Genomic DNA, 13,628 nt, shown 5'->3' with positions numbered 1-13,628 from the left:
TTGGAGAGAACAGAAATTGTTTGATGAATATCCCATTCTGCCTAGTCCCCCACTTTGCTGGGAGAAAAGCAGCATTAAGATCATTGCTTTACCAGCATTCAAATACAGAGTTGGCTCCCTTTCTGCTTTTATTTTTCTAGTTCAAGCTCCTGCCTCAGCTGGAATGCCTTTTCCCTTCATAAATGCTTATCAGAATCCCTCTCCGTTGACTTCCTCAGAGTTTTCCCAGATCCTCCCAGGGAATTTCTGCCTTCTCCCTTCCCCCACAGAGGTCTGGATGCCCTTGCCTGTCTGCCAGGCTGTTTGATATCATTTCCATCAAGGCTCTTCCTACTTTCATGCTCCTGGAGGCCAGGCTCTTTCCCATATTCATATCCATAGCCATCTCCCAGAGCCCTGGGAGCCAGGCACTCAGTGAATATTTGTGAACTCAACTGTCTACACAATCCCGAGGGGTAGAAGGAAGGTTGGCTAGGAAGGTAGTACTTTCCCTAATGGATATTAAATGGCTCAGGAACCCACATGGCACCCACACTGGCCCCCTTTCCTTGGATCCTTTGCACGTCTGCTCCCTTCTCCTGGAAAGCTCTTCCTCTAGTGAACTTCTTGCCACCCTTTTAGGATTCAGCTCAAATATCACTTGGGGACAGGGAGGAGTCTATCCTTAGCCACAAGACCAGGTCAGAGCCCCTATTACATGCTCTCATGGCTCTATTTGTTCTTCAAATTACTTGTTACCACTTGTAATCAGTTACTGGTTAGTGTATATTTTCCAACTGCATGGCAAGTGCCAGGAGGGCAGGAGGCCTGATACAGAATGATGTCATATGGAAGGAAGGAAGGAAAAAAGGAAAGAAGGAAGGAAAGAAGGAAAGAAGGAAGGGAGAAAGAGGGGAAGGAGGGAAGGGAGAAAGAGAGGAAAGAATGAATTGAGAAGAATCCCAATTTGGAAAGGAACAGACAGCAGAAAATAAGAAGGGAATTGAAGAGTTGTTATGGAAGGTCCAAGGGTCCCCAAATGTGGGCCTAGAGGTAAACCAGTTGAAGAAAGTACTAGGAACATTTACAGACCCCCCCACCCCCCACCGTGATACTCAAATGCTTTAAGGGCTCCAAAAACACAACCAAATGTATTTGACTGTTAAAAAATGGAATTGAGGTGAGCTACTATACTCTTCAGATAAGAGAGGACTCAACAAGGATGATAAAACAAGGAAATGGAATTTAACTGCAGCCTGTGGGATTTAGATTAGATAAAAAGTCTGACAATGAAGGCTGTTATATTCTGGAAAAGATAACTAAATCTAAAAATGAATGCGTGAATTAGATTCTCTGTCAGGTTTTTCAGTGCCCCTTACAGCTAAATTCTACTGTTACCTGGTATTTCTTTTGCCAGGCTGAGAAAAAAAAAATTATTTCAGAACCATATTACAACAATCATAATAAACATTTTTAAAGAAAGAAATATAAATCAACAATTGAACACTTTGTATATTTAATTATTTCTACTTTTTCTTGTTCCTTTTTGTTCTGCCTCCCTCTACATGATGGACTATGCTCTGTTTACTGCTTGCTCTAATTATTGTTTAGAAGGTAAACATTCTAAATTTCACTAATTACTATCTAACAATGTTTAACACATTTTTAAACATATTACACTTAATTATATCAGCAAAATATAACTTTGAGTGAAAAGAATTTTTTATTTTCTTTTATGAAAGACAAAAAATGTAGCGCTAATGTTTTAGCAGCTTTTTATAGAATAAAACAATGGGATAATTATTCTTTTTTAAAACTTTTTTAAAGTTTATTTATTTATTTTGAGAGAGAGAGAGAGCACACACGTATAACTGGGGGAGGGGCAGAGAGAGAGAAAGGGAGAGACAGAATCCCAAGCAGGCTCCACACTGTCAGCACAGAGCCCGATGATGGCTTGATCCCAGGAACCATGAGATCATGACCTGAGCCAAAACCAAGAGTCAGGCCCTTAACCAACTGAACCACCGAGGTGCCCTGAAGGATTATTCTTCCTACTAAAATATCACACCTGAATTGGGAGTGATAAAGCAAAACACTGACTTTCCAACCAGATTATTCCTCAGTGAAAATGTTACATGACATATCTATGCCAGCAGCACTTACTAGCTGGCCGGATGTCTTTTGAACAACAGATCACATGCGGTAGAACCAAAGCTTGAAGAGGATACCTTTCAGCTCCACAGTGTCTGTCTTGTTCACCATTGTATTCCCACGGCCTAGTACAGTGCCTGGTCCAAAGCAGTTCAATATTTACTGAATAAATGAAAGAATGAATCAACAAATGAACAAAGACTGAGTATGAAAACTGCAATAAGCCGCTTTACAGCCACATTAGTCTATAGATAGAATAACCCAACAGTATGTGTACTGTGCCATCTTTTGTTTAGGAAGATGGTGTTACTAACCCAGCAGAGCGAAATTGTCTAACTGTTAAATATTACAGCAATTGCACCTAGAGGCCTCTGACTTCAGAACAAAGCTTTATTCCTTCTCCCGTTTTCTGCATAGGGTTTATTTTCTCCTAATAACAATCCGATAAGCAGAGTAGTGAATTTTAGAAATTAAGTTCAACAAATCTTTCAGGATCTATTTCATAAATTTGTCTTCCCAAATTATAGGACTTACTCCCAAGGAGGCTACAGTGAAAATAATATCATCATATAAAAAATCACTTTTAGGATTAGAACAGGATATTTTATTAGTGGAAGAAGGCAAGATCATGGGTTTTCCTCTTTATTGTCTTTTTAAGAATTAAGGTTGTTAGTTTGGGTGCTACACTTAAAAAAATTTTTTTTAATGTTATTCATTTTTGAAAGACAGAGAGAGACAGAGCACAAGCAGGGGTGGGGCAGAGAGGGGGACACAGAATCTGAAGCAGGCTCCAGGCTCTGAGCTGTCAGCACAGAGCCCGATGCGGGGCTCGAACTCAGGAACCACGAGGTCATGACCTGAGCTGAAGCCGGATGCTCAACAGACTGAGCCACCCAGGCGCCCCGGGTGCTACACTTTTAACATGACAAAATATTAGGAGTTATTATTTCAGGATAGTGGGATGATTACCTTCAGGTGATTTTCATGCTTTCTAAAATTTTCAGTTTTCTGTAACGAACATGCAGTATAGAAACTTATAAACTTAAGTAAAATTTTTATAAAAGTAAAATTTTATAAAAATTTTATAACCTAACCATAGTCATTCTCTTCTCCATGTTCTCACTGAATTTTTATGTTTCTATTCTATCACTTTCATTGTAATGATTTATACACAGGTCTGTCTTATCCACATAGGTCCACAACTTGTAAATTGTAACGTTGTTAAAGTTGGAGGAAAGGGGAGTCCAACCTGCCTCCTACCTTTCCAAAGGAGAACAGTATTCTTTCAGGCTGTCGGCTCTTTGGGAGCAGGGACTATATCTCATACATCCAACTCTGAGCATAGTGCTTTGAACATGAAAAAGGATAAATAATTATTACAATATAGATTTACCTAAAAATGTGGAGGAAACATACATGCAGCACATTTCTTCTAAGACTTAAAATTTGCCTTTGTCCTGCATCGTCCAAAATGATTGGCTGGAGATCATTAATGATTCATTTACTAGAGCTCTGCAGAGCCTTTCTATTATATTAAAGTTTAACTCCTTCAGTTATTCATTCATTCAACAAACATTTACTGAAAACTTAGCATGTTTCCTATCCATTGTTAGGTACTACAGCTACAAAGATAAGATAGTCTTTGCTCATCTTGGGGGTGAGCAGCATTAATAAGCAAAAAACCAATAATACAACTTGTTAGTTCAATAAGAGAGATATGGGACAATTAACTTGGCTCAAACTGGGGTTTACAGGAGAAGCTTTCCAGAGGACGTGGACCCTGTGGTGAGTGTTAAAGGAGGAGCTGGAATAGGGATTAATCAGGCAATGCATATCGTGAGGAAAGAGACAAAGGCAAACGACAGCAGTGGGGCCATGAAATTCAGTTGCTGGAGCACAAAGCTGTGGCAGGAGTGGTGAGGGATGGGCCTGGAGGGGAGGGCAGGAGGAGGTCAGGAGAGCACAGCTTAGACTTTATCCTGCAGGCAGTGGGGAGTGCAGCAGGGTTCTAAGAAGGGGATGACGTCACCAGAGATTATTTTGGTGGCACTGCAGAGGACGGATTTGAGGGAGACAAAAATTGGAAGACACAAAATTTCTTAGGAGGCATTTGCACAGAGGAGTAACAGGTTTGTGTTTGTATTTAAGAATCTTAGCTAACATTTACAATGACAATTACCAAATATGCATTATAAAGCAATACTGTATTACTATTTCAAACAACTCTATGAGTAAATGCCATTATTATCCTCATTTGACAGCTAACAGAATAGGTAATTAGTCCCAGAATAAGTAACTGTCCCAAACCTCAGGCAGTCTGGCACCAAAGCTTATGCTCTTCATCACTACCTCATGTGCTTAATTTCAGTCTCTCACTTTGGATGAAAGCTCTGTGCAGACAGGAACTGTATGTCCTCCACTGTGCCTAAACGGTACACAGTAACTATTTCTTGAATAAACTCAATGACTCACCTAAGCGAAAGAAATAGTGGACTATATTATATATAGACAAGAAATATTTTAGATGCAATCTTGGCCAATTTTTGGCAGACTTTGGTGATTGTTATGGACTGAATATGTCTCTCTCCCCACCACCCAAATTCATATGTTGAAGCACTAACACCCCCCACCCACTCGGATGGGGCCTCAGAGGAGATAGTTATGGTTAAATAAGATCATATGGGTGGGGCCCTAAACCAGCAGGATTGGTATCTTTATAAGAGGAAGAGAGACAAGAACTGGCTCTCTCTGTATACATGCACCAAGGAAAGGCCATGTAGAGATATAGAGAGAAGCTGGCCCTCTACAAGCCAGGAAATGAGCCCTCACCAGAAAAATCAGGTGGAACCTTGATCTTGGACTTCTGGTCTCCAAAACTCTGAGAAAATAAATTCCTGTTGTTTAAGCCAACTAGTCCATGGTATTTTGTTATGGCAGCTGAAGCAGAGTAAGACAGTGGTTAGTAGCATGAGGGTGAAGGGTAAAAGGGGGGTTTTTAGCCTGGGAGACTGGAGGAGCAGTGCCACTGACTGGGGTAGAGAATCTGGGAGGATGAAGAGGAAAGGTTGGTTGTGGTAAATGGAACAACACTAATTATTCTATACTTTGGGTTCACCTCACTCAAACATAAAAATCTAGTAGAAATTAGCTACTTAAAACCATTCATTCAACAAATACCTATTCATCCCTTTGCCACGGTTGCCACTGTGTTTGTCCTGAGAAGGTAAAGTAAGTAAGATTCATTCTCTGCCCTTAAGGAACTCACAGTCCAGTTGGGGAGAAATACTGTTACCTTTTGTAAAACTACCACGCTAGCTAGAAAGACCTTTCTCCTTTTCCCCACTTCTAAAGACCTGGAGCTCCTAAGAGGTATAGAGGTGAAATCCCATATGGACAAGAGCTTTGAGTCACATGACCTGGATATGAATCTGGGCCTTGGAATACTAGCTCAGTGAAGGTCCTAGGTAGGCCAAGTAACCTTTCTGGGTCTTATGGGCCTCACCTGTAACTGCAGAGTTATTTTAAGGATCGGATAAGATGGGTAGAAATGTTTTGTAAAATGCAATATACATGTTAGCAAGTGCTGTGATTATAAAAGCTCCATTTCTAACCTTTGAAAACTAGAGGTAAATCAGACATGGGCAGCAAGTCAGAGGTGAAAGGCCAGCTTTGAATCCTGCGGGTGGCAGGAGTTCTGGGATGGAGGATGGATTAAGACTGGTGTAGTGGGGAAAAGAACAGATTCTGGTGTCCACAGATCGAGTTTAAATCACAATTCAGTTATCAACTGTGGAAAGTTGAGTAAGTCATGTAAGGGGTCTGAGCTTTAGTTTCTTCACCTGTAAAATGGAGTTGATAATATCTACCCAGGAGGGTTGTTCTGAGTGTGTAAAGGGCTTGGCAGGGTGCCATGCAGAGCAAGTCGCTCAATTAATGGTAATTGTTGTTCCTATTTGTCATTTTCCTCCCCTACCTCCTAATGGGTTTGTTTAGGTAGTTAAGTTACTTGAGATGCAAAGAAGTGAGGGAAACAGAAGGGCTTTTATGACTTACTTTAAAAGTTATTTTTAAAGGTAAGGAGAAGTCGTTCAACTCTTTTCCTTTACTAACCTATGGTGCAAACATAATGTTTTTGGAAAATGACCACTGTGTTACATGGCATGAAGCCAGAGAACACTCAGCTTGATGCTTATTTCTGGTATTTATTCTAAGTAAGTCTACCAATCACTGTTAGTAAGGGTTCTCTGAAGGCAGTGCTTCTCAGACTTTAATGTACATGAGTCGCCTGGGGGATTGTTAAAATGCAGATTTTCATTCAGTGGATTTAGAATGATGTATGAAGTTCTGCATTTCTAACACGTTCCCAGGTAAGGCCCATGTTGCTAGTTTTTGGACCGCACTTTGAGGAAGGAGAAATGCTCTGAAGGGATGTGGAAATCTCTTTCTTGGCATGGCGTTTGATGTGGGAAACAAAGGCAAAAGAAAAAAATTAAATTTCCTTACTACCTACAACCCATTGACAAGTCCTTGAAACAGGTAGAGTGACCTTCCTCTGGGAGTTCAGCTGCCTCGATGATGACACTTTGCTAAGGGCAAAAGGCAATCTTAGCTTAACATTATCCTGACCCCCCCAGGATGCTGTAAGTCTACTTTAACACATAAAAATTCCTTTGGAAACTTGACAAGCCTTTTCAGACCAGATTTCAAAATTCTTCAGCAGGACTCATTTCAAATCAATATTGACTTTTTTGAGCAGCCTACCTTGTGCAAGGCACTGTGCAAGGTGCTAGGGATCCAAAGGTTAGTGAGACACAATTCCTGCTTCTGAAGACTGTCCTTACTCTGACACTACCCCTTTGTAGACTGTTAACTTTCTAAGGGCAGTGTTGTTGTCTCGCATTATTGCCTATAATGCAGAAGCTCAATAAACAGTGAATGAATGAATGAGTTTATAGTTTCCTGAAAAATGTCCTCCAATAGCACATGACAATGAGACACTATCTTAACTGCACTCTGTCCTAACTATCACATGTAAGGGATAGATAAGTTACAATCAGGCTGATAGGCTGGGCCTTAATCCAATCTGACTGGTGTCTTTATAAGAAGAAATTATTAGAACCATAGAGACTCTAAGAATGAACTCACACACACTGAAGGAAGACCATGAAAGGACACCGAGAGAAGCCAGCCCTCTGCAAGCCAAAAGAGAGTCCTCGGGAGAAACCAAACCTGCCAACACCTTGATCTTGGACTTCCAGCTTCCAAAGCTATAAGGAAATAAATTTCCATAATTTAGGCCACTCAGTTTATGGTATTTTTTATGGCAGTCCTTACAAATTAATATACAGATTTTTACAGTTTGTATGCCCAGATCCAAGACTCCCTTCTGCAGGAGTCTTACAAAATGTAAGACTAATTCTAAGAGTGGATGGATGAACCTTAGGTTACAGTGGGAACAAGTCATACAGGAACTTAGGGGAGACAGAAGAGGGGGAAAGAGTAGGCCAGATTGGGCTAAAACAGCTATAATGTATATACATTTTCCTTCCCTTCTCATGATGCCAACACAAAGTTTACAGCTTGGATAGAAAGTCAGTTTTCAACTTTCCCCTGCTTTTCAGGCTACACTTGGATACTTAAGACAATTTTACTTCTCTAAAAAAATTGTGGCAGGAGGAAGATCCAAGATTTTTCTCTGAATGAAAGTTCTAAAGAGTGCAAATGATAAAGTAATGAGATTGGATTTTTGATAAACAGAAAGATGTGTCAAGATGTGCCAAATGGGATTCCTGCTAGCCATAAGGAAGCTACATTTGAAGCTTGATTCTAAAGTCAGGGGATTGATTTTTTTGTTTTGTTTTTAATAAACATGCTAATTCATATGTATCGATGAAAGCCTCCTTCAAAATGGTCATTCTAGAAGGTTCTACACTTATTCTAGCCATGTCACTGTTCTCAACTCATTTCTGGAATTGTTTTCAGGGTCTGTGAGATAGTCTTCTGAACTCAATGGTGACTCTTGAAGGTAGATTTGATTTTCAAAAACAATCAAGTGTCTTTCTGGTTAACTAGGAGAACCAGTCAAACTGTGCAATTCCAAGAAAACCCTAAAGAATCCAAGCTGATTTTTCTTGAGTGAATCATACTCAACTCCAGAAGACAGTTTCTAAAGACAAACCCCAGACATGCATGTTATACACATGACACTGGCAGGGTGGTGACTGCTCTGAAGGAAACCCCACTCATTTACATATGCAAATTTTCTGGTGGTTCCCTTTACCAGAATATTTCCTTACATCTACATTTACCCTATCACATGGGACCCCAATTCCCAGAAGTACAAGGACCTCACCATCTTAGTCAACCTTTAATCTCCAACCTGGTTACCTGACATATATCAAATGAACAGCTGATGGAAAGTTAAATAAGACAAAAAAAAAAACCCCAAAAAACAAAAAACAACTAAGGTGTCTATGTGATTCAAAGGGCAGAACTAGGACCCAGAGAGCAGTTCCTAAGACATAGCTTTCTGTTCCACGTAAGAAGGGCATTATCAGCAGCTGGAGCTGTCCAACAACAGAGTTAGTTTGCCCTGGAGATTGTGAGTCTCCAGCCCTGGGAAGAGTTTAAAAGGAAGGCTGCTAGCTATGGGAGGCTGTGAAGGTTCCTCCTGTATTGGGTGGGAGCTACCCAAAGACCTCCAAGGACTATCCCCAGAGTCCAATCTGCACAATAATACCTGCCAATTGTTAGATCCTGAAAAATACTGAAAGGGAATGAATGAGGAATATGGGGCATCTTAAGAGCCAAGTAAAAGGTTAGAGGCTGGGGCTCAGTCAGCTGCAAGGAAGGTAGTGAGAAGTGAAATGAAAATAGCTGCCATGAGGTGGGTCGGGCCTTCCTTGGGTTTTTGCTACCATGGGAGAGTTGCTTTGCAACTCCACCTGAAACTTCACATGTTTATGAAAGGGTATTACTTTTGAAGGGGGAAGCAGTTGAGAGAGGAGATAGACCACTGCTCACCCTTCTTAAACTCCTCCAGCACGGTGTCCAGCCGAGTATCATTGAAGACGCAGTGAAGGGGCCGGTTGTAGAAGCGGGTGACGGTGAGGAGCGGCGTGCAGTCGTCGGGGTCCACGAAGGCCAAGTCCTTGACAAACAGAATGTCCACAATGTTGTGCCGCTGATCGCCCTCATACACGGGGATGCGAGTGTAGCCGCTGCGCAGGATCTCCGAGACCGTGGCAAAGTCTAGCACCGCGTCAGAGCGCAGCATGAAGCAGTCCCCGAGGGGGGTCAGCACCTCTTCTACCACCTTGGTGCGTAGCTCCAAGGCGCCCTGGATGATGTTGAGCTCCTCCTTCACCAGGTCGCTGTAGGGGTCCGCGGCCCGTAGCGTCTCCAGCAGCTTCTCCCGAGTGTAGAAGGTGCTGATCTCCTGACGCAGCGCCCAGTCCAGTAGACGGCCCAACGGGTAGCACACGGGGAAGGCGGCCGCCATCAGGAGCCGAGTCAGGCACACGCTGTGCGAGGCGATGGCCAGCCCGTGGCGCGAACACACCGAGTAGGGGCAGATCTCGGCGCCCAGAAACACGGCTCCGGTGCACACGAGCGCCGGCAGCCACGGGAAGTGGATCCCTGCCTCGCTGTAATCTTCCCCGGTGCCCCCGACGCCCGGCGGCAGCGAGGCGTACAGCCAGCCAGCCAGGGCAGCGTTGGCTCCGGCTTGGCCCAGGAGCAGGGTGCAGAGCAGATGGGTCCCCCTGCCGCGCACGGCCTGCACGCGGCGCGCCTGTTCCTGCTCTGTGGCGGAGCCGCTATTCCGCAGCACCCGTAACTCCACCGGGTCCAGCGAGAGCAGGCTCAGGCGCAGGCCGCTGAAGAGGGCAGACAGGGCGAGCAGCAGGAGCGCCCCGAGCGCTCGCAGCCACGCGGGGGGCAGCAGGTCCCCGCCGGGGCCGTACAGCCGAGGGCGGACGCGCAGCAGGAAGCCGCCGGCGGCGCCGTGGTGGTGCCAGGCGCGCCCATCCCAGGCGCACAGCGAGAAGAGCTTCCCGCCACCGCCTGCACCGCCCCGCTCTGCCTCGCCCTTACGCAGCTCCCGCACCCGCACCTGGACTAAAGCCGAGCCCGCCACGCCTCCGGGTCGCAGGGGCCCCAGGACCTCCACGTCCGACGCCCAGTCGCTCTGCTCGCGGCAGCGCTGCGGCCCCGGCGGGCGCGTGGGGACAGCGCTGGGCGCCACGCCGCTCGCTCCCGGGGGCTCCTCGATAAACACGAGCCGCGGAGCCCAGTCGCCGGTGCCGTTCTCTCCCGGGGAAAGGGTAGGTGCGGGCATCGGCGCCGCGGGCGCAGCGGGCCCGGGCTGGAAATAGACGCGCAGGAGGAAGCTGGTGCCTTCCGCCGCGCGCAGGGTGCCCCCCTCCAGGGACACGCGGCCTCCAGCGGTATCCTCGGGCCGCAGGCCCAGCAGCCAAGCGGCGGCAGCCGGGGGCTGAGGGGACAGGGAGAAGAAGAGCAGGAGCACAGCGCCTCGGCTGCAGCAGTCCCGGAGCCTGACACCCACCGCTGTTGCCGCAGCCGCCATCCTGCACCCGGCGTGGTTGCACGTGATGCTGCAGAGAACGGAGCGAGATCTGGAGGAGGAGCCGGAGCCGAGAACCCGGGCGCGGGCAGGTCACCACGTGTACGCCCCCTGCGTATGTGGGCTGGAGGTGGTCGGGGTTCAGACTATGCCCCCGCCCGGGGTCCCCGCGGGAGGCGAGAGATGGCCACGCATCACTGCACCATGCATAACTCCCGACGCACTTCGGTATATCCGAGCCGCAGTCTAAGGAAAGCTTATCTTGGAGCACGGCCTCCTGCTCCAGCAGTAGGGCGCCCCTCCGCGAACTCCTACCCGGCAGTGATTCTCTGTCTGCCCAGTGCTTCCCGATTGGCCAGGGATATTTCCCAGCGTTTCGCTTCTTCTCCTGCCTCTTGCGTTCCCCCTTCTGGTCAAAAGATATTAGCGAGATAAGTTTTGAATCTGTAAAAATTGTGCGTTTGGTCTCAACTCCGGCTGACCTTCTAGGTTTAAAAAAATTCCAGATTACGTAAATTCAACTCCTTGTTAAGATCCAAATGTCCATCTATAAGAAGCTGTTGAAATAAATTATGACACTACTATGTGATGGAATACTATGCAGCAGGAAAAAAGAATGACGTGGATCCCTGTGTTTGTGATATGGAAGTATCCCCAAAGTAATCGTTGAAAAATAACGACATGCAAAACAATATGTATAACATGCTAGTTTGTATTACAAGTTAAATTTAGGGGCGCCTGGGTTGCTCAGTTGGTGGAGCGTCCCAGACTTGATTTTGGCTCAGGTCATGATCCCGGGGTGGTGGGATGGATCCAGGTTCTGGGCTGAGTGCTGAACGTGGAGCCTGCTTGAGAGTCTCTCTCTCTCTCTCTCTCTCTCTCTCTCTCTCTCTCTCTCTCCCTCTCCCCAACTCATGCTCTCTCAAAAAAAGTTAAATTTATATGTGCATATATACACATATAAAATATTATATGCAGAAAATACACAAGAAATTTCTAAGTGTTAACTTCTGGGGAGCAGGACTAGAGTGGAAGTTTGGTTGAGAGATACTTCCAAATATATATAAACAGGAAGTTGCAAAGAAAATACAGAGATCCTAGTAATCTTCATCCTGTTTTCCCCAGTGGTTACACCTTAACTACAGTATAATACCAAAAGCAGGAAATTGCCATTGGTGTAATGTATATGTATAGTTCTATCTCATTTTATCACGTGTGTAGATTTACATAGCCATCACTGCAAATCAAAATGCAGAATTTTCTCTATCACCATGAAGCTCTGGGAGGGAGACTTTTTTTTTTTTTTTAAACTGAATTCTTTGCATTGTTTGAATTTACTAGGGCCTGGTACTTTATTTTTACTCTTATAAATTTATTTTTAAAATTTATATAGTAAAATTCACTTTTTGATGTGCTGTTCTGAGTTTTGACAAATACATATTCATGTATCATACTCAAGAATAGTGCCATCTTGGGGCCCCTGGGTGGCTCAGTCTGTTAAGCCTCTGACTCTTGATTTCGGCTCAGGTCATGATCTCACAGTTGGTGAGTTGGAACCCTGTACTGGAATTTTCTGTCTCCCTCTCTCTCTGTCCCCTGCCTCTCAAAAATAAGTAAATAAACAGTTAAGAAAGAATAGTGCCATCATCTTCCAGTATTCACTCTGAGTCTCTCTTTGTGGAACCCCTCCCTCAATCCCATCCTTTGGCAACCAATTATTTGTTCTCCCCCTGTAGTTTTCCTTTTCCAGAACGTCACATAAGTGGAATAATACAATTCAAGCCTTTTGGATCTGGCTTCCCTTATTTAGCATAGCACATTTGAGAATCATCCATGTTGTTGTGCTTATGAGTAGTTCATTTCTTTTTATGGTTGGGTAATATGCTGTTACATGGATGCACCACAGTTTGTTTATCCATTTACCAGTTAAAGAACTTTTGAGTTATTTATAGTTTTTGGCAATTTTGAATAAAGCAACTATCAATGTTTGTGTACAGGGTTTTGTGTGAACATATGTTTTCATTTTTCTTGGGCAAATTTATCGTAGATCTGTATTACTATTAATTAATTAATTTTAATTTGAGAGAGAGTACACGTGGGGGAGAGGGGCAGAAGGAGAGAGAGAGAAAGAGAGAGAGGGAGAGAGAATCTTAAGCAGGCTCCAAGCTCAGCACAGACCCTGACATGGGGCACAATCTCAAGACTCTGGGATCATGAATTGAGCTGAAATCAAGTCACTCAAATGACTGAGCCACCCAGGTGCCCCTATATCACTTTTTAATATGTAAAAGTAACAGTAATTTGACATACTACTTTTGGTACCTTTGACTAATTTAAAAATCATTGCTGTATGTAAATTTTATTTTCCCTAGGATTTGTGAGACCCCAAAGATATTCAGAAAGATTTACGAAGGGTAAAGCTCAATACAAATGGTTCTGACTAAAAGTTACCTTGTTTTCATTACAAACTCTTATCCAGAGTGGACGTAGCCCCTTCCCAGTTTGGGACTGGACAGAGAATGTGAAATAGGACGTAGGGACTGGAAAACAAACCTGCCATTGCCTCAGAATGCACTAGATCCTGTATACCACAAGCTGCCTTTTGCATGGGCTGCTTAAGAGACAGAAGGAAGATTTAATTTGAAGAGAGAACATTGAAGCATGTATGGGAAGTATAAAAGGAAAGGGAGAAGAGGGGTCAAGCACGTGATCGTTTCTCTTAAGTATTGGCAAGAACTGCTCTCATTTTTCTCCTGACACTTATATCTCTCTCTTCTCCCAACCTAAGTTCCTCAGCACAGAGGTACCTGCTATCCTAAGGGTTCTCCCACCTCATTTAAGCCATAGGACTTTACCATCATTATAATACCACTTAACAGCTTTATCAAGTTTTAGTGCTACAAAGGAATTTCAT

At 44.3% G+C, this 13,628-nt stretch overlaps 1 protein-coding gene across 2 annotated transcripts in view; it reads right to left on the bottom strand.

Moving 5' to 3' along the window:
* CNNM1 (cyclin and CBS domain divalent metal cation transport mediator 1) overlaps positions 1 to 11,067 on the bottom strand; it is a 59,392-nt gene extending 48,325 nt beyond the window's left edge. The window contains exon 1 of one of the 2 annotated variants that reach the window (XM_027062820.2): positions 9,154 to 11,067. In XM_027062820.2, coding sequence (XP_026918621.1) covers positions 9,154 to 10,717 — 1,564 coding nt within the window. In that variant the 5' untranslated portion in view covers positions 10,718 to 11,067. The remainder of the gene's footprint in view (positions 1 to 9,153) is intronic. The other variant, XM_027062821.2, reaches the window with a different exon arrangement.
* Positions 11,068 to 13,628: the final 2,561 nt, after the last annotated feature.

Source organism: Acinonyx jubatus, chromosome D2 (assembly GCF_027475565.1).
Source record: "Acinonyx jubatus isolate Ajub_Pintada_27869175 chromosome D2, VMU_Ajub_asm_v1.0, whole genome shotgun sequence".
In the NCBI taxonomy this organism is placed as follows: Eukaryota; Metazoa; Chordata; class Mammalia; order Carnivora; family Felidae; genus Acinonyx; species Acinonyx jubatus.
Note: the sequence above shows the minus strand (reverse complement) of the source record. Positions and strands in the feature narration are given on the sequence as shown.